This window comes from Argiope bruennichi, chromosome 3, assembly GCF_947563725.1.
Source record: "Argiope bruennichi chromosome 3, qqArgBrue1.1, whole genome shotgun sequence".
Taxonomy (NCBI): Eukaryota; Metazoa; Arthropoda; class Arachnida; order Araneae; family Araneidae; genus Argiope; species Argiope bruennichi.
The window spans coordinates 93,390,390-93,415,359 of record NC_079153.1 but is presented as its reverse complement, the minus strand read 5'-3'; the positions used below and the strand labels follow the sequence as shown (position 1 = coordinate 93,415,359).

At 27.5% G+C, this 24,970-nt stretch overlaps 1 protein-coding gene across 1 annotated transcript; it reads right to left on the bottom strand.

Moving 5' to 3' along the window:
- Window positions 1-17,465: 17,465 nt before the first annotated feature.
- On the bottom strand, window positions 17,466-21,864 carry LOC129963900 (uncharacterized). Its single transcript, XM_056078487.1, has 5 exons — window positions 21,767-21,864; window positions 20,956-20,988; window positions 20,409-20,446; window positions 19,537-19,743; window positions 17,466-18,545 (listed from the first exon to the last, which is right to left on the bottom strand). The coding sequence occupies exons 2-5, from the start codon at window positions 20,975-20,977 to the stop codon at window positions 18,327-18,329; spliced, it is 486 nt and encodes a 161-aa protein (XP_055934462.1). The 5' UTR covers window positions 20,978-20,988; window positions 21,767-21,864; the 3' UTR covers window positions 17,466-18,326.
- Window positions 21,865-24,970: the final 3,106 nt, after the last annotated feature.

Below are 24,970 nucleotides of genomic sequence, written 5' to 3'. Positions count from 1 at the left end.
CTAGGAATGTGCGCTTTATGCCTTGAACATGTTAGAACATCGAACTGACGTGAGTTCAGACTGCATTCTTAGAAGCACGACTCCATTGAGATAAAAAATGATATATAAATACAAAAAGGATTTTCCACACATTTTCTGACAATTTCATAAAACTATGCTTTTTATACTGCTTATTGTTATATAAATTTAATTCTAAAGAAAAAATGAAGATTTGACTTAATAAATGAACAGACAGAATTAATATCCGTTTTCGTTAGTTGAATACTTTAAAATTAAGTCAATAGATGGCAGCACGTGACAAAGTTTTTAGAAAGAATTTCTGTAGCAGAATTTTTAGAAAAATGTTTCGAGAGTACTGATTTCTGCTCAATGAAAAAATTAATGAAAATTAATGAAAATTTGTGAAAATAATGTGAAATACAAAATTGTAACTAAAGAAAAAAAAAATAGAAAGGAATGTCAGTCAAAAGGTTGAATGATGACATTTTTGCTCTTTTTCAACTGAAGAAAAAAGATCTTCCTGAAAAAATTATCATTGCACTTGTTTTTAAAAACTATACAATTTATTGAGTGTATCTTATGTATTTTTTATTATCTTCAAATAATGAAATAAAAATATAGATAATTCTCTAATCATACGTTTCATTTATTTGATTCCATGTCATGGCAATTACGAATATGAAATAATCCTAAAACAACACAAGTCGTAAGTACTTTACAATTCATTAAAAATTAGTTCCTACAGATAGTAAACATTTTTCGACTTAACCTTTTATTTCACCTTGATTATCATCTATTTATTAAAAAAAAAATTAAGACTTTGTGAAGCTTAGTAGCCTTATAGCTTATTTCAAACTAAAAGTACAAACTTTAACTTAGACTTTAAATGAAAATACAATATCAGAAAAAATATTCTTTTAACTGTAATTCAGAAGAGAATATAAAAATAATGGATTAAAGTTATTTTTCTCATGCAGATATTTGAATTTTAAGGAATTACAATGAGCAATGCAATTGTTTTCTAATATTAAAAAACGTTGAATGATGTATGTGAATGTTGTGTGAAAATTTTGAATCACAATAACATACACATGAAAAGGATGAGTCTCTTTTGTGGTATATGCTTTTGATATTTTAAAATAAATATTTGAATTTCATATTTGAAAAGGACTTGTAACTTTTTTAAAAGTTTCAGTCTGAATAACATTTAACTATATTTTATTCCTCCATAGAGAATGCAAAAAGAAGGCAATTGTTATGACACGAATGAAATTAAGAACAATTATTGTTCTTACTTTCTAATATTAAATACTTTATCAGATCCCTACTGCTAATAAAGAGGGAGGATGTATGCATGGGTTTTAGCACATTACAAGGCAGACGTCCGAAATAATGCTACCAAATTTGGTGCAGATTTACTTTGAAGCGTGGAAATATGCAGTGTGAGGTACGTTTTTTGAAAGTTTAAATAGAATTTTTGATTATTAAAAATCAAGCGAAGTTTTGACGTTTATTAAAAAGCTGGATATATAACTTTTCCATTACATATGCAATAAGAGATGCATTGCTGTTTCTATTGGCCTCTTTTTGAGATCAATTAAAAACCTTTCCTTGAACTTTGACTGACAAAAGGATTTTTTTTCGTGTTTTTTTTGGTGATATTTGAAATGAAAGGCGTATTTAATGATATGTAAACAAAATATGTTAAAGAAAAGAACTGTGTAATTTTTTATTAAATCGAATTAAAACTTTAACAACTGCTTTATACTTATACGATATTTAACTTTTTTTTTAAATTTTAGAAAGACAATTAAGAAACATATTTTATTAATACAACCACAAGGAAATTTTGGATGAAAATAAAGTACATATTATAGAGTACTTCAAGTAAAAAAAAAAGTATGAGTAATTTATAACAAAATCTTACAATTGAAGCAACTCATTAATGCTGAATTTGTGCTTGTACTTATTCTCTCTTTGAAGTTGCTTGGACTTGCCATGTTGTTACACTAATTAGTTTAATCCAATGTTGCTATCCAGTTTTCTTTTAACTTGTGTACTCTTGAATTATCATCACTTCTCCACGCTCCACTCCTCATCATTATGTTTAATTACCAATATCTACTTACAGGCATTCTGGGAATCCCCAGATTTTCAACATATGCAAAAGTTATAAAAAATTTCACTTTAAAGTAAAATTTTGTAACAGAAAACATTCACCTGTCCTTTTTGTGTAAGGGTTGCCAGGTGTCGGCCGAGGGTCCTATTCCTTGACTAGAAACATGCATACCTAAAATATATTTAATCTAAATTTGAAATATTTATATCCTTCTTAACAAATTATTTCGGATTTAATTTAAATAGTTTGATTTTTCACAATAATATATGCTATTTTATAAAGACAATACAAAATACCACATCGATCAGGAGAAATCTTAAATGAACATTACATGAGAAGTTTCTGTAATAATGCATGTAATAAATTCAATTTATCTGAGTTTAAAAAAGTAAATTTCTCGGATTGCAAAAATTCAGATATATAAAGCTGTTTTACTTATATTTTCAGTTATGTGGGTTTTATAATTTTACAACGCCGTTCAGGGTTTAATGGTTATAAGATTTTAATTTTCTTAAATTACTGATCAAGATGTTCTTTAGTTTCAATTATAAAAGAAGAATCCCTCGTCTAATTTGATAAATGTTAGCAATTTTCTCTGTTTTGAAAATTTACCTTGAAAAAAATTACGAAGTTTGCACATCTCTTTTGTTTATTGGGAGGAGCTCTGATCCACCAAAAAGTATTTCATCCTTAATTCACTCGGAAACAATGCTTCAGATTTTTATCTCTATTATTAATAAAGATGAATGTGGATGTATTTGTGCGTGCGTGCGTGTATATATGTGTTGGCGCTCCGTAGTCTAGAATGTATGACCCTAGAGCTGCCAAACTTGACACATATATTCTTTGAAGTGCGGGAATTGTAACTAGGAGCGCGTTTTTTGAAATTTTAATGAACTAAAATTAAACTAATCTTGTACGTTTATCTTCGATAGCTTTCGAGAATATTACAGCACAGAAATTATTTTTACACCCTTAAAATTTTAAATTTTTTTTAATTTAGATTAGTGATATGTTATCCCTTATTTAGCAGAATGAACTAAAGGATGCCAGACTCCTTCCATGTTCTGTGCCTGCAAAACTTGAGATTTAAAATACCTTGCTGCTAAGGCAATTAAAATAAAATTGATAAATATTCATTTCAAGCTTTTAGCAAACATTAATTTCGACGGAACAGCTGATATCCAAAGGCAGAGTATAAAAGACTTTAAATTTACGATTTTAATTTCGTTGCAGGGCTTTAAAGGTCAATTAAATTTTTCTTTTAAATCCCATGATGAATGATTTTGAGAAATCATTTTATTTGAATTTTTAAGTAATCATTCATCTTCCATCTGAACTTTTTAGCAATCATTAATTTTTATTTGAACTTTTTAGCAATTATTAATTTTTTTATTTGAATTTTTTAGCAATCGTTAATTTTTCATTTGAATTTTTTAACAATCGTTAATTTTTTATTTGAATTTTTTAACAATCGTTAATTTTTTACTTGAACTATTTTAGCAATCGTTAATTTTTCACTTGAACTATTTTAGCAATCGTTAATTTTTCACTTGAAATATTTTAACAATCGTTAATTTTTCACTGGTGCTTTTTTAACAATCATTAAGCTTTCACTTGAACTTTTTTAACAATCGTTAAACTTCCGATTAAACTTTTTTTCGCACTCATTAGTCTTTTATTTGAACTTTTTAGCAATCATTAATCTCGGCGAGCCAACTAATATCTAAAGGTGGAATATAAAATGCTTTAAATTTGTAGTTTTAATGTCGTTGGGGGGTTTTGAAGGTCAATTAAGATTTTTTTTAAAAAATTCCATAACGAATAAATTTGATAAATCATTTTAATCAGGCTATATATGGATAACTATAGAAAAAATATATGCAAAAAGGTCACAATGCTTGGGAGAAAAGGAAGGATGACACAATAAAATGGTAATATTGTGTTTTCTCTTAGATTAATAAAAAAAAACTTTCCGCTTTATCAGAGTTTTAAATTATTGACAAAATTTGAATTATACTCTGAAGATACTCTTGAACACATTTAACTGATTAAAATATCCAGTCTGGAAACATTCAGAGACAGAAACATGCGCTTGAGTTGACAGCTTTTGATTTCACATGGATTGTTTATTTAAGGTACATGGCCATCAAACTGAAGTCAAAATTTTTTCTAAGAGAAGTAATGGATTTTTCAAGGCAATTTCTGTAAAAGAATCAACGATTGATTTACAACGTACCGCTTTCAGAAAGTACCTTGAGCGCATGCACTTGTTCCTCACAAAAAGCCACATTACATGTTGTTGCGGATTTACGACTCCATAGCACAACACATTGTTTCTTTCTCTGTTTACATTACACGCTTGGATTAGGAGGTGAACGAAAACTTGCGGTTTATTCCTGCATATTTGTTTTTGTTGATAGATTGATTTCTGATTTGAAATCAAAATCACGTAATTTATATTCTTCGTATATTTATAATACTAAATCAAATATGAGATACTTTTCTGCTTTTGTAGAATGGAAATTTATTAAGAATATTTTACTTTTCATATCTCTGTATTTTATTAATGTTTTGTTGAATGCATAGTATGCTAAGTCAGTACATTTTTATTACATTTTAAATTGTTATTGTAAAGTCACATTGAAGAAAGTAAATTCATGTTACAGATAAGATTTACACTTGCTTTTCAACAAGTTTTAAGATCTTGTATTCCAGTACTTAAAATTGTTAAAAGTCTCCAATTTTAAAATGCTCAAACAGAATAAGAAATGGCTTTTCTTTACATGAAATAAAACTTAAAGAAAATTCGATTTTCTTATTTGAAAAAACTATGCATGATATTTTAGACTTTATTCATCCACATTTATATTGTTTCTAAAAGTTTAATTGTAATTTTTGCAGCGATACCTTGTACACAAAAACATTTAATTTTATCTCAGCGGGGGTGTATACAATTGAATTCCTGAATGAATAAAAAATATATTTGTAAAATATAAATATATTTTAAAATGTTATTAAAATGAAAAAAAATGTCAAGCTAATGAAATCAATATTTGAGAAATGAATGAATCACATATTAAAGTGAAGTATGTTTTATGTGAGAGAATGCACTCTGAAAATAAAGAAGAAAATGTTTAAATTTAATTTTATTTTTAAGTAAAAATGTAATTAAAATTTTACAAAGTTCTTTCTTGTTGACCCTAAACTACAGAAAAAAAAAATGTGGCATATCAAACTCTACTTATTACATACAAATTTAGTAGATGTAAATTCAACTGCTTTCCGTAGAACTTTATAAAGTTGTTTTGTACTATACAGTATCGTTTCACGCATTGCCCAATTTATAAATAGTATGCAAAGGTCGATTTAATAATCGTTATAGCCTTGAAGATAAAATCGATAGAATAATTCTTATAGTTAGGAGCCACTTCAGAAGCATACGCCCTCTGCGCTTGCTTGTAAAGTTAATTTTAATTAATTATAAAATTTATTTAGTTAACATGTTATTTTTATTGTGTTCATCGGCATTATTTTGAAGAGATGAGTGCAGTCACCTACCATCGGAGCTACAAGTACCCAATCTATAAACATTATTATGTTAACTTACTTTTAGGGGTATATACAGAAACAATCCATGTGTTTTACGCTTGTAAAAAAAGTGTAGCGTGCATATCAGCTGTGATCAGATACAGATTCTGTACAGTCATAAAATTTGGCACACAAATCGTGGCATGGGTGAATCTATGCATCTCCATACCTAAATTTAAAATTTAACTCAGAAAATTTTATCTAACATTTTCCATTGTTTTGGATTATTTTTCACGCAAATTACTCGTGGTATCATTTCTAATAAGAGCGAAATAATAATTACAATGCTCCATCAGAAAGAATAAAAAAATATTCTAAAAAAATCATTTTACACGTCTGATGTACTGTGTTGAATTTTAGGGAAGATTTTTTAAAATTATTTTTTATGAAAAGTTTTAAAAATTAAAACAAATTTATGTATACGGAATCCTGATTTTCGCCAAATCATCAAGTTCAGATCATTGTATGAATTTTATGTTTTTTTTTTATTCGGGGCATTTTAAATTAACTATTTCCTTATTGATTTCAGAGATCTTCATTGATTTAAAAATATCCAAATCAGGATGCATGAAAATCAGCTTTATTTGAGCTGCCTTTAGCGATCAATTTGTTCGCCGGCAATAATAACTGTTAAAAAAATCAGTTAAATATTTTAGATTACTTTATCTTAATAACTTACTCAGCAAAATATTTTTGAACTTCAAATTTCGATAGAACCTAAAACTGAATCTATTTTAGGTTATTTGCACCGTTCTGTTCATTGTGTTGTACGTTTCCCTAATTTTCTGTTTCTTTATATAACCAATTAAATCAGAGAAAGTGCAAAGAAATAATTGGAAACAAAGTGGCGGTATTTAAAAATGAAATACTTAATTTAATTGTTTATTTGTATTCACTTTTTCTTCATTTTGAAGTTAAACCTTAATTCCAAGTATTTTGCTCATTAACAATGAGGAAAAAGCTAGGAGGAAATATCAATTGCAATAATGGAAATGGTTTAAGTTCCGCTATAGCAATAAAATGTAAAATCAATCTAAAATATTTTTGAAGTTGATTAAAAATAAAAGAAAATTACTTGTAAAAAATGTGTGCAATTGAAAATATAATTTTTTTTTAAATTTTAAATGATGTAAACACGGAAAAACAACAAATCTAAGATGTATATGTAATATCTGTAAGTCAGACGGTCTGGCCTGTAGAGTACAAGTACACACATATTCATCTTTATTATTGACAGATATAATACATATTTTAACAGGCTTGAAGTAAATCTACTAATTTTGTCTCTTTTAGCACCTTTACAATTTCAATTAATTGTTTTGATTTCTATAGTCTATAGTGAAATATGCAATATCATTGTCAAAAAATGAGTCAGCGATATCAATATTGATTTTAACTTCATTTTAATTGTTTTAATTTATGTTTTATTGTAGTTTCAATTTTGCTGACAAGCAGTTTTTGTTATTTTTCTGTAGATTAATGATATGAAAATAGTATGCAAGTGTTTGAGGATGAAAACTTTAGTATTAACATCTGTAAACCTTCATCTGTAAAATAAAAATGTTCATATGCATTTTCACATTGTTTAGTGTCCCCTTTTCACTATTTTTAAATTATTTGATGTTGGTGCGACATCTTTTTAATACTCGGAAATCATTTGTATATTTACCATATTTTTTTCTAACTCAAAACGTTCTAAATAGAAAACATTAATAAATTTCATTTAAATTTTTAATTATAATTACCTCTTATCCATATCCTTTACAGCTTATTTGTTTTAAATCCTGAAAAAAATCTATCTTTGTGGATGTAAGTTCTTTAAAGAACTGTTGCTGATTGGTTATTTATTATTCTGATTTTGGCATTCGAACTGCTTTACTTTGAGAATATTATTGTGTCGTATTCCTGCATACTATATTTGATTAATAGATGCACTTATCAAAATTTTCTTCTTAAAAATAACTCAAAAAAATTAACATCAACCAACAAACGATAACAAGTTTCAAAAGCGAGCACAGGTGAATGAATCAATTTAGCAAACAAAAGCCAAAACAAGAAAGAAGAAACTCTTTTGTTCTTTAAAAGAGGAAATCGGCATTTATTCTTGTCGATTTAATGATATCGCTCTACGTTTCAAAGAACGCTACTTATTTGCATCTGAAAAAAAAGTGAATCTTCCTTCATTGTGTTAGAACTGTATGATTAGGTCAGAAATCAGCTGGCGGCGCCTGATGAACAAAATCATGCAGCTGATTTTAAAAACTAGGAAGATGTACCAAAGGTCAAAGGTGAAAATGACAGGAGGAAAGAGAAAAGAGTGGCGCTATTGAATATTTAGAAAGTCTCTTTGTGGGTGATGCTGCGTTCTTTTTTATTTTTTTTATTTTGGTCACGTGTAATTAATCACTTAGAGGAAGATGGATCGAACAGGAAGACGCAAAGGGTTCTATACCTGCCCAGAAGCTAGCTATCGTGATCGATATGCGATCAATACATTCTTTCATTAGCGATGGCCAGATTGCTTGCTAGGGTTTCAGCCTGCCGTTCCTTTCAAATTCTGCATGGTAATTTGTCTTTACCGTAATGAGTTCTTGACGAAGACGAAGTAAGCACGCGGATGTTGATACTTTGTATAAGGAACTTGAAGAATTTTACGTGACTTTGTTGTATCGACATTGCTTTTAAAAGCTGCCAACATTTTAAAAGGTTTATAGATGGACGTGAAATGTATGAGAATGTTTTTATTTAAGGTACCTTTCTACGTTTAAAAGGCAGTTTTAATGAAAATTCACAATTTTTTTAAATTGTTTTATTTTAAAACCCGTTTATTTTGGTTTTCAAATTTCTGATTATTTTAATTCTACGAAAAATGGAAACCGAGTTATGTCATGTTTTATAAAACACTGTAGTTGAAAATGAAAACGAAAAAGGAAGTAGTTGAATGTTTCCCAACATTTTATCAAATACATGCCTCCCTGGATTATATTTTATAATATGTTCTATTAGCAAGCTACACGTATTAAAATGCGTTTTGAGTAGTTTTTATGCCGAAAGAATTGGCAGTTATATCTTCTTTTGAACATTGTTTATGTTCACAAAGCATTTTTACAAAGACAATGAAAACTTTAAATGAATTTTTCAAAAAAACTTGGATTTTGTAAAAAGTTTCATACGTAAAACATGATATCTTAATAACTGATTGATTTATTACCTTGAAATTTTGCATATATATTACTTTTAGTGTGCCAAAGGCAAAGAACTAGGGATATAACTTTGAACTGAGTAGTTTTTCTTTTAGAGTTGCTTAATGTAATGTTCAACAATGAATTTTGTGAAATTTTCAATACAAAAATACTCTATTAGCTATAACATTTTTGAAAAGGCACATATTTCTGAGATTCTAGTTACTTACAACTATAGTGAAGGGGATTATGTTGTGTACAAAAAGAATTGGAATATATGCAAAGAATTTTTTTGTCGAGTGTTTTGCTTTTTGTTGCAAATTTCACTACTTTTTTAAACTAAATTGACACGTTTTACAGAATCTCAATTGGCTCAGTACTCCTTGATCAATATTTTTCATTATTTGCAATCACATTGATCCAGAAAAGAAACTGAAATAGCTCATTAGAGTGATTTTTCAAAAATTTGTCTTCTTACGTAGACAGATACCTTAAATAAGTATAAATTGTACACAAAAATTAAAATTTAAAGAAAAACCCGGAGAAAAGTAAAAAAGTTTGAATATTATATTTAGTAGTGATAAATTTCAACATTTTGTATATTACGATGGTATTCTTTTAAAGGCTGGCTAATTTGGTTACATCTTTTAACGCATTTTTAATTTAATCAACTGATCAATAATTTATGTTGGAAAACTATGAAGAGGAAAATTCTTCTTCATAGCTACGTGAAATTGCACGTTTTTAAAAATTATTGCGACAATTGGTGTTTGTAACAGTTTAATAAAAAAGTGATTAAACTGACAGGATAAAAATATATACCCTTTTATGCGTTAATGTTTTGTATTAATATATAATATTTCATATCTATCGATTATATAAAATTTTTTATGTAAACATTGCGTTTTATTCGCTCTGTAATTGGTAGATAGCGAGTAACCTGACCCATGACATTTCAGATTTGTTTTGTCGGTTATTGTTCAAAATATTCAATGAAAATTATTATTGCGTTGTAGTAAGTATTTATATTGCACTTGACGGTGAAAAGGTGACATGAAAAGGAAAAGTAAAGCTTTAATTAACACCAATTTACAAGCAACTGAGTTTAAAACAATATTATCTTTTAATTCTATATTTAAACACTGTTTGTGGCATAATTATTGAGTAAACTTCCGGGTGGTTCATCCTTTTTAAGTAACGGTAATTTCTCGTCTCTCGGCTAGCAGTCGCCTGAATACCTAATCAATACACATGTTAATTCCTCATTGTTTTCTTAAATAATAATAGGACGTCCAGCAATATCATTGAAGAATGATTGGGCGAGAATCTGCCAATTTGAAAAGAAACGCTGAAAGTGAAGCTGCTAAATTGGTGGCGAAATGTGAAAAATTTATTCAATATTTAAATAATAGAGATATAAGCAAATAATGTTTTCATTATGGGGTTTTAAGTTTTGAATCGTAATCAAGCCAATCGGAAAATGCGCTCACCATGGAAAGATTATGTTTTTAGCATTTCAGGAATGGCCAGGGAAGTTTAAACACTTGCTAATTTTAACGGGCAAACAGCGTATAGGACAATATCAAGATTAGTGAGCGAAAGCAAGAAGACGACAAAGCCCCCTAGTATTAATATGTAATATTTTGTAAAGGGCGAAACAGCACAATGTGTCTCGCAAATTCTTTGACAAAATGCAGCTTTAGGGAAGCCCGCTTTATCAGAAATGATGCTTATATTTAAAAAAAATGAACAGAAAATTACTTTGCAGTTTATTTATCATATATTTTATATTAATTGGATTAAGAAATGTGGGTATTGCTGGTGGAAATATAAGTACAATTCTTTTAAAACGGATTAAAGTGCATAATGATTAGCAGAATTAGATTTTAATCTTATTATGACATAATATGAAAATGGCGCCAAAAGATGCATTTTTAATCCTCTATAAATTATCTCTATAAATAATTATATACTTTATTCTGTAATTATATTTTAAGGAAAAAATGTTATTAGAAAGTTAATAGTAGCACTAGCAATCAAATATTAAACATAATCCAGCACTCGCAATTATTTCTTCGCAACATTTAAAAGCTGAAAATTCTTATTTTTTTAAATGTAAAAAGAGTTTTTTTTTTAATTTGAATATTATTTTGATAATTAGTACTAAGAAATACATTGTCTATAAGAACGAATGAGAAGAAAAGAAAAAGGGCACATTCACGGAAAATGTGAAAATATTTTATTCATGTGATTAAAAATATACTATTTATTGCTGAATATAGACGAATTTATTTTCGTACATATCAAAGAATTGTCAAGCATTGTATTAAATAAATATTTTTAATGCTTTAATCATTCAAATAATTAAATCAATTCAATACTTATTTAATAAAAACATTATTGTATCTTAATTAATATCAGTTGAAACGCTTATTAGAAATATATTCTCCATATGAGCGAATATAAAGAAAAAAAAAGAGCACATTTATGGAAATTTGAAAGTATTTTATTTATGTAGTTTTAAAAATATTATTTATGGCTTAATATAGATGAATGTATTTGCGTATTTATAAAATATCTGTCAAACAATTTACTTCATAAATATTTTTTATTTAATCAATAAATTAACTAAATCAATTCAATACTGCTTATTCCGAAAAACATTTTTGTATTTTAATTGATTTCAATTGAAACTTTTATTTCGATTCTTCGTAATATCTAACTGAAAACTGTGCTTATTACCAATTTTTTGGGAAAACTTGAGCTTTATTTTCTATTCCATCTTCATCATATATCTACCTCCTAATGAAAATTGGTTTTTACAGGACATATTTTTCATTGACGGACGCATGTCCTTAAAGCAAAAAAAAAAAAAAAAAAAAAAAAAATTATTATATAATACATCGATTATGATGTTTGAATGCATACCCCTGATCTTACAGAAAAGACAAAGCTACCAAAGTCGATTCAATTCAAATGGGGTGTCATTATTCCTGTTAGTGAAGGGAAAGCATTTGTAAGTTACACTGTTATACTCTCAAGCATCTTAAATAGAACAAAACGCTGCAAAAAAAGAAGAGTCCCGGGCTAGAAAATGAACAATGTCCTGCGTGGCCTTCTTCCACGGCATGGAAAAGCCTTTAGTTATCCTCGTAGATGCATACCTGATAACTACAATGCTCAATGCACAAACGCAGTCGAAAAGAGAATGGAAAAATTTATGAGAAATCGACTGAAGGTATGTGTGTCAAAGCCTCTAACAGATTAAAGGAATGGCGGCATGGAAAAATGTGTCGCATTGCAGATAAAATATGTGTACAATGTAAAAAATGTGGATAAATATGTTTTGAAGATTATCATAATACGTTATGTAGGTATTGAAAAGAATTAAAAGGAATCAATGCACTAATTTTTTTCAAAAAAAATTCATTCAATTTAAAATAAAGCAAAAAAAAAAAAAAAAAAAAAAAGGATTGATAATTGTCAAATCTTTGTGTATCAAATTCAAAGATTTTTTTTGGGGAAATTTTGTATGTAGAAATACATACTCTTAATTTTTTTTTTTTTTTTTGCTAAAAAGATTTATGCATTAAATAAATGTTAAATAATCTTATCGATAAATCTTAAATAAATTAAATGCATTCAAGATTTATCGTTTTTATTTAATTTTTTATTTAAATTTTGAGGTTAAAGCAGAATTTTCAATTTAAGATTTATCGTTTTTATTTATTTAAATTTTGAGGTTAAAGCAGAATTTTCCATTTAAGATTTATCGTTTTTATTTATTTCAATTTTGAGGTTAAAGAAGGATTTTCAATTTAAGATTTATCCTTTTTATTTATATTTTTTATTTATTTATTTAAATTTTGGGGATAAAGCAGGCTCTTTTTAATTTAAGATTTACCATTTTTATTTATATTTTTTATTTATTTAAATTTTGAGGATAAAGAAGGATTTTCAATTTAAGATTTATCATTTTTATTTATATTTTTTATTTATTTAAATTTTGGGGATAAAGCAGGCTTTTTAATTTAAGATTTACCATTTTTATTTATATTTTTTATTTATTTACATTTTGAGGATAAAGAAGGCTTTTTAATTTAAGATTTATCGTTTGTATTTATATTTTTATTTATTTATTTATATTTTGGGGATAAGAAAGGCTTTTTAATTTAAGATTGATCATTTTTATTTATATTTTTTATTTATTTAAATTTTGGGCTTTAAAGAAGGTTTTTTTTAAAGAAGGCATTTGAATTTATATATCGAATAAATTTATTTAAAAATTACAAAAAGTACAATCTTTGAATTTGCTAATAATGCATAAATGCATTTACAAAAATGAAAACAAAATTTGTAAATATTTTTGGACATATTTTCCATTATTTATTCAGCTGAATTTCTCTTCAACAATTGTAGGTAACATATTCAGTATATAAGAAATTCAAAATAAACTGAATTCAAAGTAAAAATCTGTTTCAAATTAATATGGAGTTTTCGTAAAATAGAAATTGAGAATAGCATTTCATTCATCGGCAAGTGTTTATTATTTTCCTTAAAAAAATACTCCAAACTGTTTTGAATTTCTTCCACAGTGAGAATAAATGCACTTTTTTTTATTTATTTTATATTCCGTCTTATGAACATATCCGTAGGCGTCTTCAGACTGCAATAGGTATACTTAATTTTTACGCGATAATTTTTTTCCAAATATAGAACATTCCTGCAATTTGCATTTTTTTTTTTTTTTGGAAAAATTTTGATCTGTAAAGATTTTCCAAATATAAGAGTTCGATAACTTTAACTGTTCAATTTTACAATCTTCGTAAAGACATTAAATTATAAAGCTGTGTACAGTTATAACTGGTTAGAAGAATTGAAAATAAAAAAAACGTGAAATCTTGAGAGATTAAAGTATTAAGTAATTTTTCTAGTGTTTAGTGTCCAGGATATAAATTTTCTGTTTATTTTTCCATATTAAGTAGATTTAAGTATGAGGCACACTTATAATAAAACTTAAGATTTTAGTTCTCTTGCAATTAAAGTTTAACTTCAAATTTTTGTTTAACTTGGTTATAGTAAGGTCCTATTTTGAAGCAAGGATTAATTTGGGATATACTTCGTAACTCAACTGCGGTCGGATAACGAAGAAGACACCTGAGCTGGTGCTTCCCTCTCCAAACTTTCGAATCGCATCAGCATATTTGATCCCAATGATTTAGCGTGTACTAGCTTCACTTATATTGCGTTACTCTTTTGCGGAAGAGGGTTTCTAACATGGAACCCTGTTGTTTCACAGCCACCACTTACCACCATGTCACCATTGAATTTTTCAAACAAGCAATGGCTATACCATTTTACAAATGCACCAATTTTTAAATGTTGTTGCCCTTTCCTGTGATAGAATCGGATGTATAAAGATATAGAAACCAGATATTCAGAGAAACCTCCTCTGAATGGATTTTGTTCAAAATTTGATAAAAATCTAAAAATTCAGTATAATGGCCCTGAACCACATTTCATCCATCTAGTATTATATAGTTTTAAAGTTATCGCGTTCACAAGCTGAGGCATGGATAGATAGACATAACTCCAGCATTCGGATAAACATATAAGACAGAAAATTTTTCGACCTCTGTGAAATCTGAAACATGGAGATTCGTCTAAGTCTCGAGTTGAGATTTTTTTGACATTAACAATTTTTTTTTATTCTTCGTAAACAAGAAAGTTAAATAGATAAAAAAATAAAACCTGAAGTTTTATATTAGCTGTTGTTGAGAAATTTACTCTCAAATGTCTGAATGATATATAAAATAGATCATTGGAAAATTGATCAATTTTCATAGTACATAACAGGAGCGAAATAAAATAAACTACAGCAAGCTACTAATTTTCTATTAAAAATTGATGTATTTTTTTAATTTAAAATAGAAAAACCTAGAACATTACTATTAAAATTTTATATTATGAGACTTACTTGATGTAAAATATTTAAAAAAACAGGTATTTTAAATTTCATTTTGTTCAATTTTCCAGAAAGTATCAACAACAGACCATGTTGTCGATGCTTTTTATGCTAATTCTATGAAAGAAACATAACCATAGATTTAGGAAATCTTAATACAGTTATATTAACTTCCCGGTTTGAAGCAGCAGACAGTAGGGCTATTTTGGGACAGACATCGTGATTTTGAGTCTTGGTCGGATGACGAGAACAATACCTGAGCAGGAAACTCGGCTTGTTTTACACATGCTGGAGAACATTTGGCCCCGACGAATTTAGGGTACACTAGGCCTTCTTATACGATGGTCATTCCACGGAATCGGGTCTCCCCGAAGTCGTGACTTTACCAGCACACCTTGATATAGTTAATTTATGTAAAAAACTAAGTTTTCACCTTACAAATTATTTTGCGTTTTCAATAACGGGAAACAAAGTGTAGCTATAAAATATGCTCCATGTTTTAAGACATTTGAGGCTAAGGGTATTGAAAGGGCTAAAACCAAATTTCACATTATCAGAAACAAAAAATTTCTAAGCAGAATATCTCGCAAACGGAATCTCATTTCGTTGCGTTCATTAGAAATTTTAAACTTTGTTTAAAAAATAAATTCTGATACTTTCCTTAGTAAATATATAAAAAAATTGTAAATGCATATTTTTTATGTTTCAGTTTTATAATAATTTTAAAAATGTAACGATATTTTTCGGACATCCTGTTTATTATATTTCCAACTCATTTATGAATTTTATATATTATATTTTACAAATTTTCGCTCTTAGTATAAAAGTTCAATTATTTGGATGCCTCTCATTTTCCTTTCAGATCTAAGTTTTTTTTTTAATTCCCAGCTGCAAGTTGCTGCATTTATTATATTTGATATTATCTGATTTTGAATTTAATTACAAAATAATTTATAATTGCATAAAAATAAAATCTATTATATTTAAAGATTTGACTAAATCAAGTTAAATTCTTCAATTGCCTATTTTTTCAATCTTAGATTATAGCAAAAGAAATTAGAAAGCTTTCATATTATTAAGACAAATTAGTTTTAAATGAATAGTAGTTTCCGTGTAATCTGCTCGATATTCTTGAATAAATATTTAGGAAGTATTTGTGGGCAGATAATTCACTAATTTGAGGCTGATAGTTTAAAGCACGTGCAAACGACTGCCTGAATAGATTTCGTAAAATTAAAGGCAGAGAAATAGTATGCGTTACTTTTTTCATTCAATAAATCAGAATTAAGTATTAAATTTAATGCAAAACATTCTGCAATTGGAAGAATAAAATTAGGATTTGAGAAAATCGGGAGCATTTATATACCAAATAGGAAAAACATCATTAAAATTATTTTTAGCATATTATGCTTTTTAATATTAACTTAAGACTATTCAAAATATTATTGCTTATATTAAGCTTTCCTTTTGGTCAAAGTTCATGAATTTTTTAATTTTTTTTTTCGATGAACAAATGGAATAAAACGTTGAGATTCCTTTTCCTGAATCATATGCAATACTGAATGATTTCTTTTCCTGCAATGTGATAATCTGTTATATTTGCTCATAAGTAAATCATTCTTACAATTATTCCATTAATGTAACATTTTCAATAATATTGAAATTCTAAAATATTTATAGGCTTTTTATTATTTATGAAGCACGTATTTGTCTTTTGCACATTGCCAAATCTTTAGGAACAGTCTTTTTTTGTTGTTGTAAAAATATTGCTTTAATTCTAATTCGAAAATTAGTGAGCATGATTTTTCTAATGATGTTGATGGGTTAAATTGTGCATTAATGAGAAGTTCAATAAATAATTTTAAGAAATAATTTAAAAGCATTCATTTATACTTGAAAACTTCGCTTTTATATGAACAGTAAATTTCAGAACCAAAATCTTTATTATTATTTTTTTTACTCAGAATATTTGTGCTTTTATTCTTTTTAATTTGAATTAAAGAAAAGATTTAATCTGTTAATGCTGAGAATGCGCTAAATCACTAATTCTTGAATAGTATATTATTTTTTAAAAAATGTTTGAAAAAATGTTTCTTTAAACTTGAAAACGTTTTTTGGCCTAACAAGGGATTTTAGAATGGAAGCCACGAAGTTTCAGAATATTTATAAAAGGGTTTTATGTAGTATATTTCTTAGCTTTTCTTTCAATTTTAATGAAGTATGAATCTTTTAATGCTCAGAATGCTCATTCTGAGAATTAGAACCAATTTAAGAGTTAATCTAAAAGCGCCTTCCAGATTCCATTCTTTCAAATTTTAATTAAAACAAAAGAGTTTGTGCTGATAATGGGTTAAATTGCTTACTCTTAAGTAATAAAATATGTATAAAAATAAATTTTTAGAAACAATTTCATTTTATATTACAAACAGTAAATAATATACAGCATAGTAAGGCTATACAGTAAATTTCAAAACAGTGGTATTTGATTTTTTTAAAAAAAGCTTCTAAAAATAAACTTCATTGAGATTCTAGAAGTTCAAAGAGAACCCTGAATACAAACAATAGCAGAACTTTAAAATTTATACAAAATAAAAAAAAACCCAAAGAATACTAAAAAATGCATTTTATTTGTACAAAAGCATACACACCAAGTCCATGAGCAATTTTTTACAACAGATATAATACATGTATTATTTTACAACTGACGTGTAACTTATGGGGAATGAAGACGATGAATTTTTTTTTGCATAGACTTCTATTTAATTCTCGTCTTTCGAAGAAGCCGATCCATCACCAAGCAAAAACAGAATGACGCGAAGGCACTAAAAGCGAAAACAATCGGGAGAAATAACGTGACGGACACAACAATACTGGCTTCATTTAAATACAAGGATGCACATCACAGAAATTTGTCGCCTTTTTAATCCGAATATCGAATATCATTTTCCGTAGCGGACTAACCAAGAAGCTTGCACGATCGGGGGTTAAGAAACTAGCAGGTCCAGACCTTGGCATGGCTCATGGCAAAGCCATCGATGGCACTGAAATGTCAGATGCTGACATAGGAACATAAAGTAAATCAAAAAAGGTCTGGAAATTAAATTATGTGATTGTCATAGAGAAAGTTAGAGGTATGAAAGAAACAAGTTGACATCGATTTGTTTCAGGTATATTTGTTGAACAACTTATAGTCTGCATATAACTTAGTATGACTTAACTTTCCAGTATAAGTCATTAGGTGCAGAGATACATCAATGTCAGACAGTGCTAGAAATTAAGAAGCCTGTTAAGGCATTTAGAGAATCTAATGCATTGAATCTAGTCTGTTTCAGACAATATTTACAATATTACCTGAGGTATGGGGGAGGGAGAGTGAGAAAAGGGTTTGAAGGTAAGGAAGGAAAGATTTAAAAAACGTCCCGATCATGCGTAACTCTTAGTAAAATCATTTTCAGGGGGCTTTGGTTGTTTAACCTCTTCTTGGGGGTGCAGGGGCTGCTCCAGCATTTAATCTTCCTCCGTAGCTCTGGATGAGAGGAGCTGCCCTCTGGATGTCTTGGTCATCTAAGAAAGCCACTTTGGGGTCTCCGAGTCGGAGGTTGTCGTTGAGGTAGAAGAAATTGGGAGCTTCAGGGCAAGGGACTGCATCTTCAGGCATGGAGCAGGTGAAGCTCAATTGGTTGAATACCTAAAAAAGAATAAAGGAATATAATTTTCAAATATGTTCGGAAGAGAAACTTAATAAATTAGAATTCGTTAAAAATAATCGAAGAAGAATTAAGAGTAATAGAAAAAGATATCAAGAAAGAAATTAATAATTGAATTTTCAGGCGGAGCTATTGAAGATAAGCAAATAAACATCATTTAGAAAGATTATTAATTTATATCCATTTTTTGAATGGAAATATCCGGGAACATAAATTGAAAAACCAAGAATATATTCAATTTTAATTAATCTCCTTAATTATGGAACACATTCTGATAGAATTAGTGATAAGGATCATAATTTAAATATTCAACTGTAAGAGTAGGCTTTATAAATGATATTGAATAAATCTTGAGATAATTTAAAGAATTTTCAGTGGTAAATTAAGCTATTTGAATTTAATTCATTAAATTTTATCGCATTTGCATTTAAAATTTTCTCTTTGTATCAGATAACTTACTATTATCTGGAAAATATGATTTTGTAAAAATTTTATACTATAAAAGAAGCACTATACAACGAAAAATTCTGCAAAAAATCTCCAAGTAAAGTGTATCTAAGTCATTGCAGAAATCACACGACAACTGATTAAAGTAAACATTAAATAATCGATAATTTTTCTACGAATTCAAGAGTAATAAATAGTCTCTGTTGTGCCAAAAAGTAATTTTTTTTATACAACCAAAAGAAAAGCAATATCAACAACTGCACGCTTTGAAGCAACAACTATCTCTTAGACGTCAATAAACGAATACTAAAAAAGTCAACTTTGGAAAACAAAGCTCTATTGTTTGCATAAGAAACGCCGCTATAATGGCAGTGACTTCGAACAGTGTGAACAAAACATCGTAAAATAAAAGAACATTAAGTCTCACCGGGACTTTTTATTTTAATCTTTTATTTGTTCGAATACAGACAGATAACAGACAGTAACTCAAAAGTTGTAAAGGTGGGAAAATCCATGCCTGCTTACCGTTTGGTTTCCGCACAGGAAGCTGAATTGTTGAGTTTCGGAGTTTCCATCTTCTTCTTGGACAGTGTGGCAAACGTGGAAGATCTGGCAGTTGTTCTCTATGTCGGCATAGTAGCCTTCTGCCCCTTGTGGACAGGCGAAGGAAGTTCGGACATTGCCTACAAGAAGTTCGGCACCATCGGGGAGATCGAAAGCTGCTCGTTTGTTCTACAAAGAGATAAGAATGATTATTCAGACTTTTCATTAAAAACGCTTAATAATTTTATTTTTTCACCTGCTGATTTTTATTGCGTGAAATAGTTTTCAACGTTATCTTTATATGCAAAGATTAATGTGTTGCAACTCTTTTCCTCATAATTCAGGGAAAAATTTTGATAGACTTAGCTGAGAATTATACCTTTTTTCAATTAGATTTAGTAGACTATACATTTTGGTTAGGTGAACAGAAACATGAGACAAAATATGAGAAACTATTAAGCAATAAAATAAAAGAAAACATCTTATAATTTTTTGAATATCGATTTTTACCCTTGCTACTTCAGAATTATTATTTTTTTATTATTACTATTTATACCATATTTCGTTTTTTCAGGTTTTACTATTTTTCAGAATATTTCAAACGATTAGAAATAAAAATTATATTTTTGAAACTTTTTTAATGTTAAATATTGCATTATGAAATTCACAATCCAGATGTATCGACCAGCAGTTGAAAAGAATTCAGGTACAATATCTCTTTCATGTATTTTTATAAAGCCTTATATAACAAAAAAAATCATATATAAATTTTATTAAATGGCATTTAATCTTCAAATCACATAATTTATCTTTGAGATCTTAGTAAACGTAAAATAAGAAATTTTTTTACTTACCCTTGGTTTCGCTGCAACAACAGCTATAAAAACAAAAGCTGAAATAAAAAGAAATGATTTGTAGTACTTTTATAATGAAAAATTATTTCTCTATTGCTTAATTTATTTTAATATAAATCTTAACTTCATTTAAATATAAAATACTCAGAAAAATTACACTGAAGGAATAAAATATTTTAAGTTGGTTGGTTGTAAGAATCATATTGGGAAGTAAATTAAGTTCGTTCTTCTTAATGATAAAAATTTACCTATTTCCTATTCATAAAATTTAAAAATCGCTGTACCTTTAACTCAGCTCCATTTGAATTCTCTCCAAAATGTAATAAATGAATTTTTTGTGCTTAAATGTCTTACAAATTAAAATAAATACGGGTACAGCGTAAAATTAAATTTATAAAGATTATTTAATGTCCTTATTTTATTGATTTTCATAAGTATTATAAATGCAATTCCCTTTAAGGAAATATAATTTTTTAAAGTAATAAACTTTTTAAAATTATAAAAATGAAAGATGTTCTAAAAATTGATAGTTCAAAGAATAACTTACCACACAAAAGTACAGCCTTCATAGTGAAACTACCTAGAATTAAATAAAAAAGATATTAGTCGTGATATAAATACATTAAAAGTTTTTAATCTTGAAATTGCTTTATTAATACTGCTTTTTATACAAAGATGAACAAGAAAACCAAAAATATAAGTTTTCACTATTGTAAAAAGAAATATAAAGTTTGAAATGATTTAAATTTTGACTATTTTTAAACCTAAGTAATGGATTATTTAAAGATCTTCTTTAAATTAAATACTGCTCTTCATTAAAATATTAGTTTTAAAAATAGAATTATTTCATAAAATATATGAATGAAAATTAATCAATGCTCATTGAATTGATCATTAAAACTCTTCACTTTCAGTTAGTCTTTTAGTTCTCAATGGGAAAAAAGAAATGGATTTTTTGTTAAGGATAAAGTCAGCAATAATGCATTGAATTTTTTTATGAGAGGAATTCAAGAAATACTGTAAAATCCTGTAAATAAAAAAAAAACTAGCTATACTATTTCTAAGAAAGAAAGGACAAATAATATCGAAACTTTCTGAAAATAAAGTCTTAGGCAGACTACCGTAGTGAATCTGTAAAATACGTTGGGAAAAAACTATAAAGTGTTTTAAAACCTTACTCAATAATTCATGGTGCTGTACTTCTATACGTTTGCAAAATATTAAGCAAGCTCAAACTCTTTCTCTATCGTCTAAAACAAAAATTCAACACACATTTCTAGAGAAAAGAATTTACTTTTCGACGCAAAGAAAGTACGAAAATTGTAGTTCTAGATTCAGAGAAAGGCTCCTATACTTACAAAAAGTCTCCTAAGGAACAAGTATCCTGAAGCAAAGGAATAATCCTTGAATCTCAGCTAGGAGGATGAGAGATGAGAATGCCTTATCCAGTGATTCGGTGCCTTATTTATACTAAACTCAATCGATAGATTCACCCACGTGCTGGATGAGAGCACGTGTTTTTCGACCAATCAGGATCGAGGAAAAAGTATGCCAGTGAGAGTTGAAACTGGGCGGACCAACGGAAAAAAGATGCTCCGGTGGAAGACTTGTTATTTTTTTTTTTTTTTTATAAAGGCTATTCTTTCGTGCCTTATGCTGCGGTATTTTCTTCACGCAATTTTGTATTTTTTTACTGTTGTTTTTTTTATATAGTTGGTTTTGTTATATTTTTTTTGCGGTGAGGATTTTGAATTTTTTTTATTTTTTATTTTTTTTATTTCCTCTTTCATGTTCATGTCCGGAGGGAACAAGTAGAGGAAAGTGGCAATAATGTATTAGTCTGAGAGAACTTTCTCAAAGAAAGTGATCTGACAGAATTCCAGAAAATGTCTTGAATTTTAGATTTTCCCCATGTAAGATTTAAGATTAATGGAATGTTGAATTGATATGAGTCTCCATTTCGATATGTCATTGAAATGAAAAGTTGGATAAAATAAAGTATTAAGAAATGGTATTAATATAAATATCTATCTACTATGTAATTTGTACTTTACATTTTTTTTTAGATTTAAATTTTAACCATCTTTATATGGCCTAGTACTTTTTTTTAGTATATACAATAATATTTTAAAAAATCTAACAAAATTAAAACAAAATTTTAACATTTTTAAAACAAAGCATATATTGAATATAAGTCTACTGTTAAACACATTTTTGTGCGTACATATAATTTATCGGGTCAAACATTTCAATAAAAATTTGGCAGTTAATGGATTAAATCCTATATTTTTATACTTAAATACTTCATTTACAACATAAAAGGTTCTTTAAAAGTTTCGAGAAAAATACATAAGAAAAAGAATATCTTATAATTATTTAAAATTATATAATTAATTAAAGCAACTTTAAAAAAAACAATGATTCCAGAGTATTTTCGGAAAAAATAGTAATATAACATACAACGTCTAAATTTATTATTATCATAATTATGCAACTTACGATGTTATGTTAGTATTACATATGATAAAGTATTTGGCAGCGAAAAATTTCTTGGATTTCCAAACCGTGTAAATTAAAGCATTATAAATGCATGATTATGAAATAAGTTCATGAATTGAATAAATAATGAATTTCATGAAATAAATTTCATAAGTTATCAACCATTTTAATAAAGATTATTTAAGTAAAACTATTAAATCCCTGTAGGTTCTGGGGACAGTACCTATTTTCTTCAACTCCCCCCCCCCGCAAAAAAGGGCAAACATTTTTTTTATTTTACATAATTATTTTATATTAAAATGTTTAATGTGTTTATTCGGTATTATATAATGTTTCCATTAACTTGTTTGATGAAACATACACGTTTTCTAGAGGCGTAATCAGTTCTTCGCTCTCTTAATCTAGAATTTCGGAATTTCTTAATGGCACTGTAGTATTTTAAAATTTTTTAAGACTTTGAAATGCTTAATTCAGACCAATTAATCGATGGATTAAATAAATTGACTTTCATACCAGTGGAAGCATTTACTAATGAATTTAAAACGGAAATTTTGTCTAAATTTTATAATATTCATAATAATGAATTTTAAATTAAAGATAAAAACTAGAAAATAATCGAAATAACCAAATCTTCACTCAACAGCTTTTAGATTCAAGTCTGATTGGAGACTAGTCTAAACTTGGATTAAGTGGAGGAATCCACTTAATCCAAGTTAGTTTTTTTGTAGGCTTGGCCTTCTTTCTCTTTTCAAAGCAGCCATGATTACAGTTAAAAAATTTTGGCCGCTATAGTAAAGCGCTATACCAAATCAAGAGGTATGAGGGAAAGAAATGGGAGCTTATGGGATGAATGGTAGTGATTATGAACCATAAAATTTATCGTTTTATAAATCCTATTGTTCTCTTTTGGGTATCGTGTGAAAGTCCATGCTATTCAATAACACATCGTGAAATTTCAATCAGAATTTCATGAAACACAGATCAAATAACTTCCGACGTATGCAGACTTGCTTTCAAGTATTTCATTACTCATTGAGTACTATAAATTTCATTGATTGTCAGTTTCAGTAAAATTCAAGCATTTGTGACCATTTTCATATTTGTGTCAATTATAGTTTGATAAGTTTGATTATAGGCAATCCAATATTAACAAAAGAATTTTTATTTTTGATGTATTAGGGATCTAAAAAATTCAGTTAGTGAAAAATGCACTATCCAAATTATTCTGCTTTTAATATTATAGTGGAAATATTTAGAACAAGTATAAAATGCATACAGCATAAGATAAAAGATTATAATTAATTTGGATTAAGATTATTTTTATGTAAGAAATGTCTCCTTAAATACCATTCCTTAAGGAAATTTTTGGAAGTTTTGATGTTAAATTCCCTTTTCACGGATTCTGTTGCTTCTATAATATATTGCATTTGGGTAAATTGATCCGCTTTTATATTCTAAGTATTTTATTTCAAATTTTTTAATTTACAATAAAAATCTAAAAATTTCCAAATTTGTATTTCTTATTTTTAAAAATTATTAAATATTTAGAATTAATTATTTTTAATATATTTGAAAAAATATTTTCAACTATAATTATGCACTTAATATTTCTCGAAACAAGTTTTGTTATTTATTTTATTTCCAAAATTGCATGCAAATCGAATTTTATAAGAAAGTGACTCTTATTAAAAAATGAATTTTTATTGCAATCGAATCGAGTATCTCATATTATTTTTAAAGATTAGGCAGTTACGTAAATATCTGTAAAAATTTGTTAACAGATTGCTAAAAAAAAAAAGAGACCATATTGATCGAAATCTTAAATTAGGCAACATTTCATCAGCCGAAATAGTTTTTCATAAGAGGAATATATACATAAACGTTACTCATTTTTCATTTATAATTTCCTTTTTTTAAATCATTAATTTTGTAATATTTAAAAACGAAAAATATGCAATTACTTTCAAACACAATTCATAATATTGTTTTAAATTCTATGCAGTTATGAAACTTTTAGACTTAGTATAATATAACATCAGTAATGTATTTGTTTTGGTGATTGG